The sequence below is a fragment of the Musca domestica genome, unplaced genomic scaffold (genome assembly GCF_030504385.1).
Source record: "Musca domestica strain aabys unplaced genomic scaffold, Musca_domestica.polishedcontigs.V.1.1 35, whole genome shotgun sequence".
Classification (NCBI taxonomy): domain Eukaryota; kingdom Metazoa; phylum Arthropoda; class Insecta; order Diptera; family Muscidae; genus Musca; species Musca domestica.
The window spans coordinates 3389896-3403814 of NW_026712315.1; the positions used below are offsets into that span (position 1 = coordinate 3389896).

The following is a 13919-nucleotide window of genomic DNA, read 5'->3' on the forward strand; positions in this document are numbered from 1 at the left end:
CTGTCAGAAAGCGAACATAGCCCCAGGACTGTATTTTTGTAATTTTCTAAGCTTTTCTACCTCCACATTGTACCATGTCTGATACATTGTATTATTTATATCAGAATTAGGATAAATAAAGAAACTAAATTAGGTTAAAACAATCAAAGGACATTGAAAATTTTTAACTTTAAAAATACATAGAGGCTTGCCCATATTCGACGGACCTTTGGGCCCATTCCAATCGACGAGGCTTGTCCGCAGGCAACATTCTTTGCGTCAATTGAATTTCATCAATGCGAATAATCCGTTGTAAAGTGGACTGAGCCATGCCCAACTGCTGAGAACGGCGTTTTTGGGGTTCTTGGGGACCTCTCAACACTGGCTCGTACGACAGCGATATTCTCGGCCGATCGCCTTGGTCGACTTTTATATGGCCTCTTCGGATTAGAAAGAGCCTTTCCAGTCGAAAATTTTTCGTATAAACGCTTAATGGTGTTCTTAGAAGGCGCACTTCTCACATTTTTTAATGTTTTAAAAGCACGTTGAGTTTTCACAATTGACTTCTTCTGTTGAATGAAAATTTCAGAGCGCTCGCGTGGCGTGTTTTGGTTCATGGTAAAAAATCTGCTTGGACTGACGCTTCAAACGCGGTATGTCATTAAGCGATGTGACATCTCTGTCAAAAGTTATGGCGTTGCCAGATGGGTCCGTCGTATATAGGCAACCCTGTACCTACAACCTGAAGATTTTTTGTGTGTAGAAAACTAATTCTTTGTCCATAAGAAAAAAAAATCATCAAAAATGAAATTATTTTCACAATTAGAGAATAAAAATTCGCTATTTCCTGAGCGATGAATTTAACTATTCCATCATCCACATAAATTGACGACCAGTGTAAATATTGCAAATAACAACAATAAATGTTCTCATCTCACTTACATTGTGATAAGCGAGTCGATTTAGAAAATATTGTATGACATTCGAGTACATATATAAATACGAATAATAGGTCCAAAACAAGATCAGAATCAGTTTACTTTCACATTTATAAGATCACTTTACATACAACAACAAGCGATTGCAATTAAATACAATCCAATGTGGATGATTTGAATGTCATTGGTGGCGCCATTGCAACAACAATCAAAGATTACGGCGAATTCAATGTTAGGACTGCTTGTGATCAGCACAGCCTCCGCTGGATGGTAGTTATTAATCGAAGCAACATTTGAAAGGTCGTCAAGATTTGTTGGTCGGTCGGTCGGACGCCCTGTTGAAATTTGTTTTTTTTTTTCGTTTGTCTCGCTCATTTTTGTTTTTCTGAATGACATTGGGTCTCAATTGAAAGTTATGAGGAGACAGTGTCCCGCCTGACATTGAGTTATTATGACATAATAATAAAAATATACACAAAAACAACAACAACAACAACAACAACGACAAGAGACTTTTTTTATTGAAAGTTATTGATAAATTACTTAAAACCCAAAAAGAAAACGAAAGAAGGCAATGCCAGAATCGTGAAAGTGACGAAAATTGTGTGTTTCTTTCGAAGATGACCTTAAAAGAGCGCGTGTTGAATAAAATCTCCATTAGATAAATAAATATCTATGACGCATAAATTACTAGACCATTCAAAAAAAAAACGAAAAAGAACAATTGGCGAATATCGAATTAACTGTAAAAATGGGCTGTGGTTGCTTCAGTTTGCTGGCATCATGTTTGAAACGCTTGAAGCCATGTCACAAGGACCATAAACAAGTATTAAAGAAATTTTACTAAATTTTTTAAATCATTGAAACAAATCCATTAGTTGTTATTTGCTCAAAAAGCAATTATAAAAATGGAAATAATAATAGAAAATTTAGGAAATATATTTTATGTAGAAAAAAATTCAATCAAAATATTTTATCCCTACTGAAGACAAAAAAAGTCAGCATTTTTTTAATTGCTGAGGACAATTTTTTATAGAAAATTAAATAATCAGCTAAACAAAACTATATATATATATATATATATATATATATATATATATATATATATATATATATATATATATATATATATATATATATATATATATTTTTTTTTTTTTTTTTTTTTAATTCCTCAGAAATTTGTTTTCTATAAAAATAGAAAAGATTCTCAGCGGCTGAGAACAAATTCTTTACAAAACAAGTAAAAAACATGACGACTTATTATTTGACCTAATTTTATTTAATTATTAACCTATATATGAGGAGTGGACCGATGTTATAAGTTTCCTTGCCTAACCTAGTACTGATACAAATAATAAGATTTGCGAAGTTTAAACAAAATCGGATAAGCCATTCTCCTTCTATGGGGTTATTTATTTATTTATTTTTTTTTTTTTTTTGATTTGGTTTTTCAAAATGTTGTACTTTTTGGGGGAGTACCAGGAGGAGTGGAACAATATTGCCATATTCTCACTCTATCTAAGTTTGATAACAAGTGAAACCGTTATATGGGTGCTATACCAAAACGGGAAACTCTATGGACAATTTTATACTTCAAGGATTGTCATCTCAAATCTACTAAATTTTCTTAAATACCAAACTTGAAACACTTTCGTGGGTAAATGTGACTTGGAATATCAAAATATCAAATATTGCTGGGTTATATATGGAAAACGTAGACCTAAATATTCAATGTACTGCCACCGGAGCTAAAAACCATTTCGCTGTACAAATACCAATTTTTAGACATATCTGTGGAAAAATATGGCAAAAATCATCAAAAATACTGAATATCCGGAGGTATTATTATGTGGGGACAATACCAAAACGTGGACCTAAATATTCAATGTTCTGTCACCGGAGCCAGAAACCATTATGAACTACAAATGTCAATTATTAGACACATCCGTGGGAAAATACCATTATATGGGGAATATGCCAAACTGCGGACATATATATATAATGTTTCGTCACCGGAGCTAGTACCCATTATTACCCACAAATACCAATTTTTAGACAAATTCTTGAAAAATGTAGCAAAAATAATCAAAATACCAAATTTCAGGTGATACCGTAGTATAAGGACTATACCAAAACGTGGACCGGTATATCACATTCTCAAATTGTTCTGCAAAATTTTGAAGCTCAGCGTCAAATAATGTGGGTTGTAACGTGATTGCAACAGACATACGGACAACGTTAAGTCGACTTAGAATTTTATGCTGGTCATGAATATATATGCTTCATGGGGTCTACTACGAATATTAAGGGATGTTTCAAACGGAATGACAAAGTTAATATACCCTCCTTTTCAAGATGGAGGGTATAAAAATTGCCATGACAAATGTTTATAGAGAAAAAAATCTTACTCCTCAATATCGGTCCACTCCTTTTGCTAGCATCCCCACAAAATTTCAACATTTTCGAAGAAAATAATATACTGCACAGAAAGAGAAAGGAGAATTCGAATGTGCTCCAACTTCGCAAATCTTAATATTTGCATCAATGTTAGGTCATCTGCGCAAATGGACAATATCGGTCCACTCCATCAAGTACTTCCCCCACAAAGGGTCAAAATGTTGAATGACAATAACTCTTCTAAAATGTGATGTAAGAGTCCGATTGTCTTCAAATTAAGCACATCACAACATTTTTATTAATTCAATGACTGGTGAGAAGATGGAATATATCGGTCCACTTCTCTTGGTATCTCCCCACAAAGGGTCAACTTTTTGTATATTCATGAAGCTTATAAAACACGAAATTAACATCCGATTCCATTCAGATTTATCGCATCTCAATATTTCCATCAACACAAGATCTGTTATAAAGATGGTCGAGATCGGACCATTCCTTCTGGTAACTCCCCGACAAAGGATCAACATTTTGAATAGCCAAAACGATCATAAAATCCGAAATAAGCATCCAGGTCTCTTCAAATTACACATGACAATATTTTTAATAACCCAGATCTGGTGTGAAGTTGGAGTGGACAATCCTTCTGGTACCTCCCCCACACACATTTGAGTAGCCATGAAGCTCATACAATGCGAAAATAACGTCCGATTCCATTCAGACTTGGTACATCTCAATATTTCTATCAACACAAAATGTGTTGTAAAGATGGTAGAGATCGCACCATTTCTTCTGGTACCCTCCAAGATCTGTTGTGATACCTCACCCACAAAGGGTCACAATTTTTAATATTTATGTCTATCACATCATATATATCACTGTATCTAAATACTTCAATTAACCATCAATCTGATATGAATATATTACCTATCAGAATTTATGATTTCGCATAAAATTGAATATAAAAGTACGATTTCCTTCAAATTTAGCACATATCAATATTTTTATCTATATTAGATGAAGTATGAAAATGGAATACTTCGGTCCGCTATATCTGTTACCTCACGTATATTTCCACATAAAGTAAAGGAAGTAGTCGATATAGTTAAAATCTGCCATATTTATATCAGACTTATGCCAAAATTGACAATATTGGCCGATTCATTTGGAACTACCTCAATAAGGGGTCAACAGTTTGAATAAATATAACGCAAGTAAAAATATATTTAAATAAACGAATATTGGCTGAGGGTATACATCCGTCAGCGAAACCGACTAATATTGTTAAACTTTTTTTATAGAAAGCAAGATATCTGAAAAGGCCAGATCAAATAGTTTTGTAAATTCAAAAGAGTTCTCAGTATATCTGAGACATTAAAATTGTTGTGGCTATAGAAAAAGAGACCTGAATTTGAAAGCTCAAAGTATGATCATTTAATTTTCAAAAATAAATCATACGCTCTGTGATACCACAGAGAAAACAATTCATATTACTTATACGCACCACAATCCCTGTGAATTAAAAATGTTACCCTCCAGCTAACTTTGTTCTCTGTATTTACAAATATCTGTTGATTTGAACTCAAATCCCCTAATTCTTGTTTTTATATTTTAGACTATAAAAATGGGTACCAATGCGGAGTGTCTTAGTGTACCCATAAAGGAAGGCAACGATGCCGAGCATGTGCTGTATCGCGTTAAACGTGGTTCCACCGTGCATGTTCATCCCGATGCTGGTCTGTTGGGGCGTGAAATTGTTCTCTACACCAATTATCCCATGGAGGGTAGGTATTGCAGATTGTATAATCGTTTTATTAAATTAAATTATTTAATCTATTTTAGGCAAGAAATTCAAGCGCACCGAATATCGAATCTTATATTGGTATTTGAAAAATGGTACCAAAATCACAACCAATAAATACAACTCAGCCCATGTGGTCGATACGGACATCTATACGGAAGTGAAAATGACAATGTCGGGAACATTCCGTTTTTGGTTCCACTACAAGGATTGGTGAGTACCTTAACATATTTCATATTTCAAATTATTTAGAAAATATATTTTCGAATTTCAGTCCCAAACAATTGCCGGCTGGATCGCTTTACATTCAAGTGGAACCCATCTTGCATGTTGGCCCCATTGGAGCCCAAAAAGTCATACCACTGGATTCTGTACGTTGTCAAACGGTGTTATCGAAACTGTTGGGTCCCATCAACACCTGGGAACAGAAACTGCGTGTCACCAAAGAATCTGGCTATAATATGATACATTTTACCCCAATACAAGAATTGGGTGCCTCGAAATCGGCCTATTCGTTGCGCAATCAGAATCGTGTAAATCCTCACTTTGCCCCGTCGAAGGGTGTCAAGGTGACATTCGATGATGTGGAGAAAATCGTCAAGAAATGTCGCCAAGAATGGGGGGTAAGTAGGATGTGTATTTAGTTACAGATACTTTTAAAATACCCTTTTTAAGATCCAGTAAAAATGTGTTAAAGTTTTTAAAAAATTCTCCTAAACTCCGCGGTCATTAAAAGAGAGTCTCTTTATAAAAATTACATTAAAACCGGTTTAGAAGTCCTATGAAATTATTTTTTAATATCCTTGAAAAATATTTCTTAAAACACTCGATAATTTGTTAGACGTCCTTGAAAAATATCCTTTAAAAGAGAAGTCCTTTAAAATTTTTTTAATATCCTTGAAAATTATTTCTTATAGCCCTCGATAGTTGTGTTAGAGGTCCTTGAAAATTTACCTTTAAAACCCCACGATTTTTAAGTTAGAGGTCCTTGAAAAAATATCCTTTAAAATCCCACGATCTTTAAGTTGGAAGTCCCAAGTACTGTTCTTAAAATTATAAGATTTTTCTGTTTAATGTCCTTGAAAATACTCTTCAAAAACTCCACGATTTTGGGGTTAAAAGTCTAGAAAAATATTTTTTAATCCACGATTTTCATTGAAAAATATTTGTCCCGAAGAACCTCTACTTTAAAATAATTCTTAAAAATTCTCGATTATTGAGTTAGATATCCTTGAAAAGTACTTTTCAATTATTACTGTGTAAGAGGTCCTTAAAAATATTATTCTACAGGTTTATGACTATTGAGTTCAAAGTTCTTGAAAATATCCTTTAAAAACTAACTATTACTGAGTTATAGGTCCTTGAAAATCCCACTATTATTGAGAGAGAAGTACTTGAAAAATACTCTTTAAAAATCTAAGTAAAGGTCCTTCAAAATAGTTCTACAAAATGCACTATTATTGAGTTTGATGTTCTTGAATAGTATTATTTAAGAACCATCCGCGATCCGCGATTATTGAGAAAGATGTCCTTCAGAAAATATTCTTTAAAATCAACTATTATTGAGTTAGAAGTCCTTGTAAAATATTCTTCTAAAAGTTTACGACTATTTAGTTAAGGGTCCTTGGAAAATATCCTTTAAAAATACACCTTTTGTAAACAGAGATCCTTGAATATTCTTCAAAAAATCGACGATTATTAAGTTGAAGATCTTTGAAAGTCATCGACGATTATTGAGTTTGAGGTTCTTCGGAAAACCTTCCTTGTATGAAATCCATAAAGATAAAAAATATGAATTAGAGTTGAATTGGAATTTCATTTTATAATCCGAAAACGTTTTCTTGAGGTGCACTTACACAGTATCGGTATTTTCTAAAACTTAATCTAATTTTCTTTCCACTCTCCAGGTTGCCTCCATTTGTGATATTGTTTTGAATCACACAGCCAACGAATCGGAATGGCTATTGGAATACCCCGATGCCACATATTCCTGTGCTACATGTCCCTATTTGAGGCCTGCTTTCTTACTCGATGCCGTGTTGGCCAAGTGTGGTGAGGATATTGCCAATGGTTTGCTCGACAGTGTTGGAGTCCCAAAAATGATTGAATGGGAGGGGCATTTGGAATCTTTGAGTTTCCAACTGCACACCGTGTATCTGCCCAAGGTTAATATCCACGAATTGTACCAGTGTAATGTGATGAAGTATACCAACGAATTTATTACGCTATGTCGTCAACGGGAGCCACCCACCAATGTCGCCAAGACGGAACGTTTTGGCGAAATTAAACTGATCACAGATCCCGAATATCGTCGTTTCGGAGCCACCATCGATTTGGAATTGGCCATGGATATTTTCAATGCTTTCCATCCGGATTGCTTTGATGAAGAGGCTCGTCTGCGTAAATGTGCCGATACCTTCCGACGCCATCTGGAATGGTTGAACGAGGAGGTACGATCCGAAATACAAGATTATCTCAACTACGCTGTGGGCAATTGTCTGGCCGGAATACGTTATGAACGTGTACAGGAGGACGGACCCAGGATTCGAGAAATATCCGAAAAACATAAGGTGTTCATGGAATACTTCACCAAAACCAAGGCCCTGGGAAAATCGTTGCAAGAAATCGAGCAGGGTATGTACGGAAAAATGGGCGAATTCTTTATGGCCCACAATGGCTGGGTCATGGGTGCCAGTGATCCGCTAAAAGATTTTGCCGAAAAGCAGCCCGGCCATGCCAATGTCTATTTGAAACGCGAACTCATTGCCTGGGGAGACAGTGTAAAACTGCGCTATGGTCGCAGGCCTCAAGATAGTCCCCACCTCTGGAGTCACATGACCGAATATGTCCAGACCACGGCCCGTATATTTGATGGTGTACGTTTGGATAACTGCCATTCGACACCGTTGCATGTGGCCGAATACCTCTTGGATGCTGCCCGTGAAGTAAATCCGGATTTGTATGTTGTGGCGGAACTTTTCACGAACTCCGACGGCACGGATAATGTCTTTGTCAATCGTTTGGGCATAACTTCGTTGATACGAGAAGCTCTATCGGCCTGGGATTCCCATGAAGAGGGACGCCTGGTGTATCGTTATGGTGGTGAACCGGTCGGAGCATTCTTTGTCAATCCCAAACGAGATTTGGCACCCAGTATTGCGCATGCTCTGTTCATGGATCAGACCCATGACAATCCTTCGCCGGTCGAAAAGCGTTCGGTATACGATTTGTTGCCATCGGCTGCTTTGGTATCAATGGCTTGCTGTGCCACCGGCAGTAATCGTGGATATGACGAATTGGTGCCACATCATGTGAGTAATGAAATATTTTTAAAATTAATCGTGCATATTTTCTTTTTTACTTTGTTTGAGGTCATTAAGCATTTCACTATTATCATTTAATGGTTAAAGTTTCTTGAAAAAATTGTCTATAAATTAACGATTAAAGCCTTGAGGAAAATATTCTTAAAAGGTCTGTAAGGAAAATATGTTCAAAACTTCATGACTATTGTGGCAGATGTCCTTGAATAACATTTAAAAAATCCACAACTTAAGGGTTAGAGGTCCTTGAAGAAATATTTAAAAAATAAATTATTTTTAGGTTTAGAAGTCATTGAAGAAATAATTTTAAAGAATCCATTATTTTTGAGTTAGGGTTCCTTAAAGAAATAATTTCAAAAAATCCACTATTTTTGAGTTAGGGGTTCATAAAGAAATATTTTTGAAAAATCCATGATTTTTAGTTTCTTGGAAAAAATAATTTAACAATTATTGAGTTAGATGTCTGCTAGGAAAATATATTCAAAACTCCAGGGTTATTGTGGTAGAGGTCCTTGAATAAAATCAAAAATCCACATCTTTAGGGTTAGAGGTCCTAAAAAAAGGTTAAAAATAAATGGTTTTTAGGGTTCGAATTTCTTAAAGAAATGTTTTTTTAAACTTCATGTTTTATACCATAGACGTCCTTGAGGAAATAATTTCAAAAAATCCACTACTTTTGGGCTAGAGGTCCTTGAAGAAATATTAAAAAAAAAAAACAAAATTTTTAAGTTACATGTCCTTGAAGAAATAATTTTTAAATGAATGTTGGGTTAGATATCTTTGATGAAATATTTTAAAAACTCATTTTTTTGGTTCCGAGGACCATGAAAAAAAAATATTTTTATAAAATTTACGACTTTTAGACTAGATGTCCTTAAACATTTTATTATTTTTTTTGGAAGATCTATGATTTTTGGGTTGGAGGTCGTTGAAGAAATATATAATAAAATTCATCGATTAAAAATACCCTTTTTTGGTTAGATGTCATTAAAAATGATTTTTTTTTTTAGAAATTCACAATTTTTCGAGGCCCTTGAAGAAACATTTTAAGGTCCTAACTTTAAGTCCTTGAAGAATTATTTAAGAAAATCAACGATTTTTAGTTTGGAGGTCCTTAAGAAAATGATTTTTAAAATATATGATTTTCCGGTTTAAAATTAAAAAAAAATTCCAACATAGATTTTAACGCTTAACCTCGCTTTTTTCAGATCCACGTCGTCGACGAGGAACGTACGTACCAGGAATGGGAGAAAGGTGTCAGTTTCACCAGTGGCATTGTGGCGGCCAAGCGGGCCCTAAACATTCTACACGGTCAATTGGCCGAAGAGGGTTTCAATCAGGTTTTTGTCGATCAAATGGATCCAAATATTGTAGCCATTACCCGTCATTCGCCGAAGACCCATCAAAGTGTCATCCTGGTGGCTCACACTTCATTCGGTTATCCTCACCCGAATGCTGGGCCCACTTTCGTGAGACCGCTACGATTTGAGGGACACTTGGAAGAGATTATTTTGGAGGCAGAGTTACATATGAAAGGTGATAAACCATTCGATCGTCCAGTGCCTTTTAAAAAGGATGCCAAGGTTGTGAATGGCTATCAACAGTTCCAGCTAAAGTTGCGCGAACATATTCCATTGGAGAAGTCGCAAATTTTCCGACCCCATCCCGCCTATGATGGTAACGTAACACAATTGGAATTGATTAATTTACGTCCTGGTTCAGTGGTGGCCATACGCGCCTCATTGAAACCGGAGATTGGCAAGAATTTCGTTAATCTGCAAACAATAACCGAATCCTTGCATCACAAAAAGGGTTCCCATTATGAGGATCTTGTAAAGGTCGTGGACAAACTTGATTTTACCGATCTCAATCGGGCATTGTTCTCTTGCGATCAAGAGGAGCGTGATTTGGGCTTTGGAGGAGCTGCCTATGATATACCCGACTATGGTCAGGTGGTGTATTGTGGCCTGCAAGGTTTTGTGTCTCTGCTAACGGAAATCTCGCCCAAAAATGATCTCGGTCATCCATTGTGTAACAACTTGCGTGATGGTGATTGGATGATGGATTACATTGCTGATCGTTTGCAGCATCATGATGGAACAAAGGGCCTCTCGAAGTGGCTGAAGTCTGCATTTGACCCGCTGAAGAAGATACCACGCTACTTGATTCCCTGCTACTTTGATGCCATTGTCAGTGGGGTCTATGAGGTGTTGGTGAAGAGAGTCTATCAATTAATGCCCGACTCGGTACGTGATGGCCATGACTTCCCACAGGCCTTGGCCTTGGCCACATTGCAATTCTTGACCGTGTGTAAGTCTGCCAATTTACCACCCCTCAGCCCATCACTGGCTGCCCCAAAACCGCCTCAGCAATGTGTAACACTATCCGCGGGCTTGCCCCACTTCTCCACCGGCTACATGCGTTGCTGGGGTCGTGATACCTTTATTTCCCTTCGTGGTCTCCTCCTGTTGACTGGTCGCTTCACCGAGGCTCGTTTCATCATACTTGGCTTTGCCCAATGTTTACGCCATGGCTTGATTCCCAATCTGTTGGATAATGGTACCAAACCCAGATACAACTGCCGTGATGCTGTCTGGTGGTGGATGCACAGCATTAAACAATACATCGATCATGTGCCACATGGCAAGGATATTCTACAGGATAAGGTGTCACGCATTTTCCCATATGATGACTCGGAACCACATCCGGCTGGAAAATTCGATCAGGTGCTGATCGATGTTATGCATGAGGCTCTGAAGGTCCACTTCCAGGGTCTGCAGTATCGTGAACGTAATGCTGGCTACGAAATTGATGCCCATATGACCGACAATGGCTTTAATAATCAAATTGGCATTAATCCTGAAACTGGTTTTGTTTTCGGTGGCAATCAATGGAATTGCGGAACATGGATGGATAAAATGGGTTCATCGGAAAAGGCCGGTAATCGTGGTCGGCCAAATACTCCACGTGATGGTTCAGCGGTGGAATTGGTCGGATTGCAGTATGCTGTGTTGAGGTTCATGCAATCCCTGTCAGAGAAGGGCATCATTGAATATGATTCGGTTACCCGTAAGGGTCCCAATGGTAGGGCGATTTGTTTCTGATTGATTTAGAAAAATTATATATCTCCTTTGTTTTTGTTGTAGGTCAAACCACCACATGGACCTGGAAGGAGTGGGCAAATCGCATTGCTGAGAACTTTGAGAAATTCTTCTTTGTGACCGAAACCGAAAAGGCACCCTTGGCCAATAAGAAAAACATCTACAAGGATTGCTATGGTGCCTCGCAGCGCTGGACCGACTATCAGCTGAGATGTAATTTCCCCATAACCATGGTTGTGGCACCGGAAATATTTAATCCACAACATGCCTGGGTTGCTTTAGAAAAGGCCAGGTAAGATTCCGTAAAACGAGGTCCCTAAAAACTCCTTAAAAAAGTGTTCTTTTAACAATTTCTCCAATCGAAAAAATAGTCTACCTTAAGAATAAAATATGAGGTCCTTAGAAACATATTCGTTTATTTGGAAATGGATCCTTGAAAAATATTTTTTTTAAAATCCATGATTAATATGGTTCAGAATCCGTGATTATTTAGCTACGGGTCCAGAAAAAATATTTTTAAAAATCAAAGATAATTGAATACGGGTTCTTGAATAAATATTGAAAAAATCCACCACCATTTAGATACGGGTTCCTGAGAAAAATCACAATTATTGGGTTGAGTTTCTTGAAGAGACTTTTCGAAGAACATACACCAATGTCCTACAAAAATTGGTTTTAGGTCCTTGAGAAAATATTAAAAGAGGAAGAGTAAAAACGAATTTTGGGTTAGATCTACAATTGTTGACAAATTTTTCATTCTATTGGTATTTAAAAAATACACGATTTGAAAAGATTTTAAAAAACTTTCTATTCAAATTTCCACACGCCTCATGTATTCAATTTTTTTTATTTTCCAGAGAACATTTATTGGGACCTCTGGGTATGAAAACATTGGATTCAAGCGACTGGAACTACCGTGGCAACTATGACAACTCTAATGATTCCTCCGACTGTACAGTGGCCCATGGTGCCAATTATCACCAGGGTCCCGAGTGGGTATGGCCCATTGGTTATTATCTGAGAGCACGTTTGATATTTGGTAAAAAGTGTGGTCATTTAAATGAAACTATTGCCGAAACATGGTAAGTAGAACAATTCACCAAATTAAAATAAAAAAAATATTATTTTCCTATGATTTTTAAGGAAAATTTTGAGGGCTCACTTGCAAGAGATACAAACTTCCCACTGGCGTGGCTTGCCGGAACTAACAAATGAAAATGGCGCCTATTGCCGGGATTCATGTCGTACACAAGCCTGGAGTATTGCTGCCGTAATGGAGGTAAGGGAAATCTACGTTTCAGAATTGGTTGAGAATGTTGAATGGGAATCCACACATGTTCCAAATTGTCTTTAGTAGCAAAAGGTTTTACGGACAAGGGTTCTTGTTGTTAAATTTGGCACATTTTTTGAACTTGAAAACCAATTCTAAATTTCTTTAATGATACTCTTAATATTGATTTGGTTTTAATTTGCTTTCCTCTCTGTCCTTTCAGGTCCTCCATGATCTTCACAGTTTGGGCGGCGATGTCTAATATTTTTGATTGTGAATCTACTGCCATCATGCATGGGATTTATCTATATTTTTGTAATGTTTCTAAAGAATATATATCAAACCTAGAATACCTCTGATAAGCTGTCTCGCACTCAAATCCTTTATGATCGAAATTTTAAGTACAACTTTTTACATCACGAAATATCATACGAATTATTAACGTATTCACGTAGTTGGTTGTTAAACGTTCCTCTCTTTTTCGTTCGTAAAAAAACGAATATAAAAACCTATAAGTAGTTCAAATTGTTAACTAATTTAAGACGATTTAATTTAAAATAAAATTTATAAAATAAAAATATATAAACTTTTTATTTTTTACTACAAGAGAATTCCTGTTAAATACAGGGTGTGATAAAAAAAAGCTGCAACAAAGTCAAACGCCATAAATTTTACATTTTTTTTAATTATATTGAATGAAGCAAAAAATGTCGGAAATATCATCAAATTTTGGAATAAGTTTAGATCTGTTCGAATTTGTCACCTTTGGCACGAATTATGGTCTTCAAAAGGCCAATGAAACCGTCACACACTGCCCGAATGTTGCTCTGCGGTATTTGGGTCCATTCCCAGCGAAGCGCTGGCTTGAGGTGATCGGCAATTTGGTATTTTTTAGTACCAACCTTACTTTCCAAAATACTCCAGACACAATAGTCCAACGGATTGGTATCCGGAAATTTTGAGGACCATCGTGCGCTGGAAATGAAGCGAGAAACCTCATTTTGTAAACATTCTTGGGTGCAGCATGCTAAATGCGATGGTGTTGAGTTCTGTTGGAATGTCCAAGGTCTGCGGCCAAAATGATTCCGTGCCCAAGGCTTTAATACACCCTCC

The 13919-nt window shown here is 36.5% G+C and overlaps 1 protein-coding gene across 1 annotated transcript; it reads left to right on the plus strand.

The window, feature by feature from the left end:
• The first annotated feature begins 1208 nt into the window (after positions 1-1208).
• Positions 1209-13337, plus strand: LOC101894191 (glycogen debranching enzyme). The gene is made up of 10 exons (XM_059125845.1): positions 1209-1743; positions 4930-5098; positions 5157-5328; positions 5390-5738; positions 7023-8426; positions 9644-11519; positions 11582-11828; positions 12394-12618; positions 12680-12815; positions 13030-13337. Exons 1-10 carry the CDS (start codon positions 1669-1671, stop codon positions 13066-13068), a joined length of 4692 nt encoding a protein of 1563 aa, XP_058981828.1. The 5' UTR covers positions 1209-1668; the 3' UTR covers positions 13069-13337.
• Positions 13338-13919: the final 582 nt, after the last annotated feature.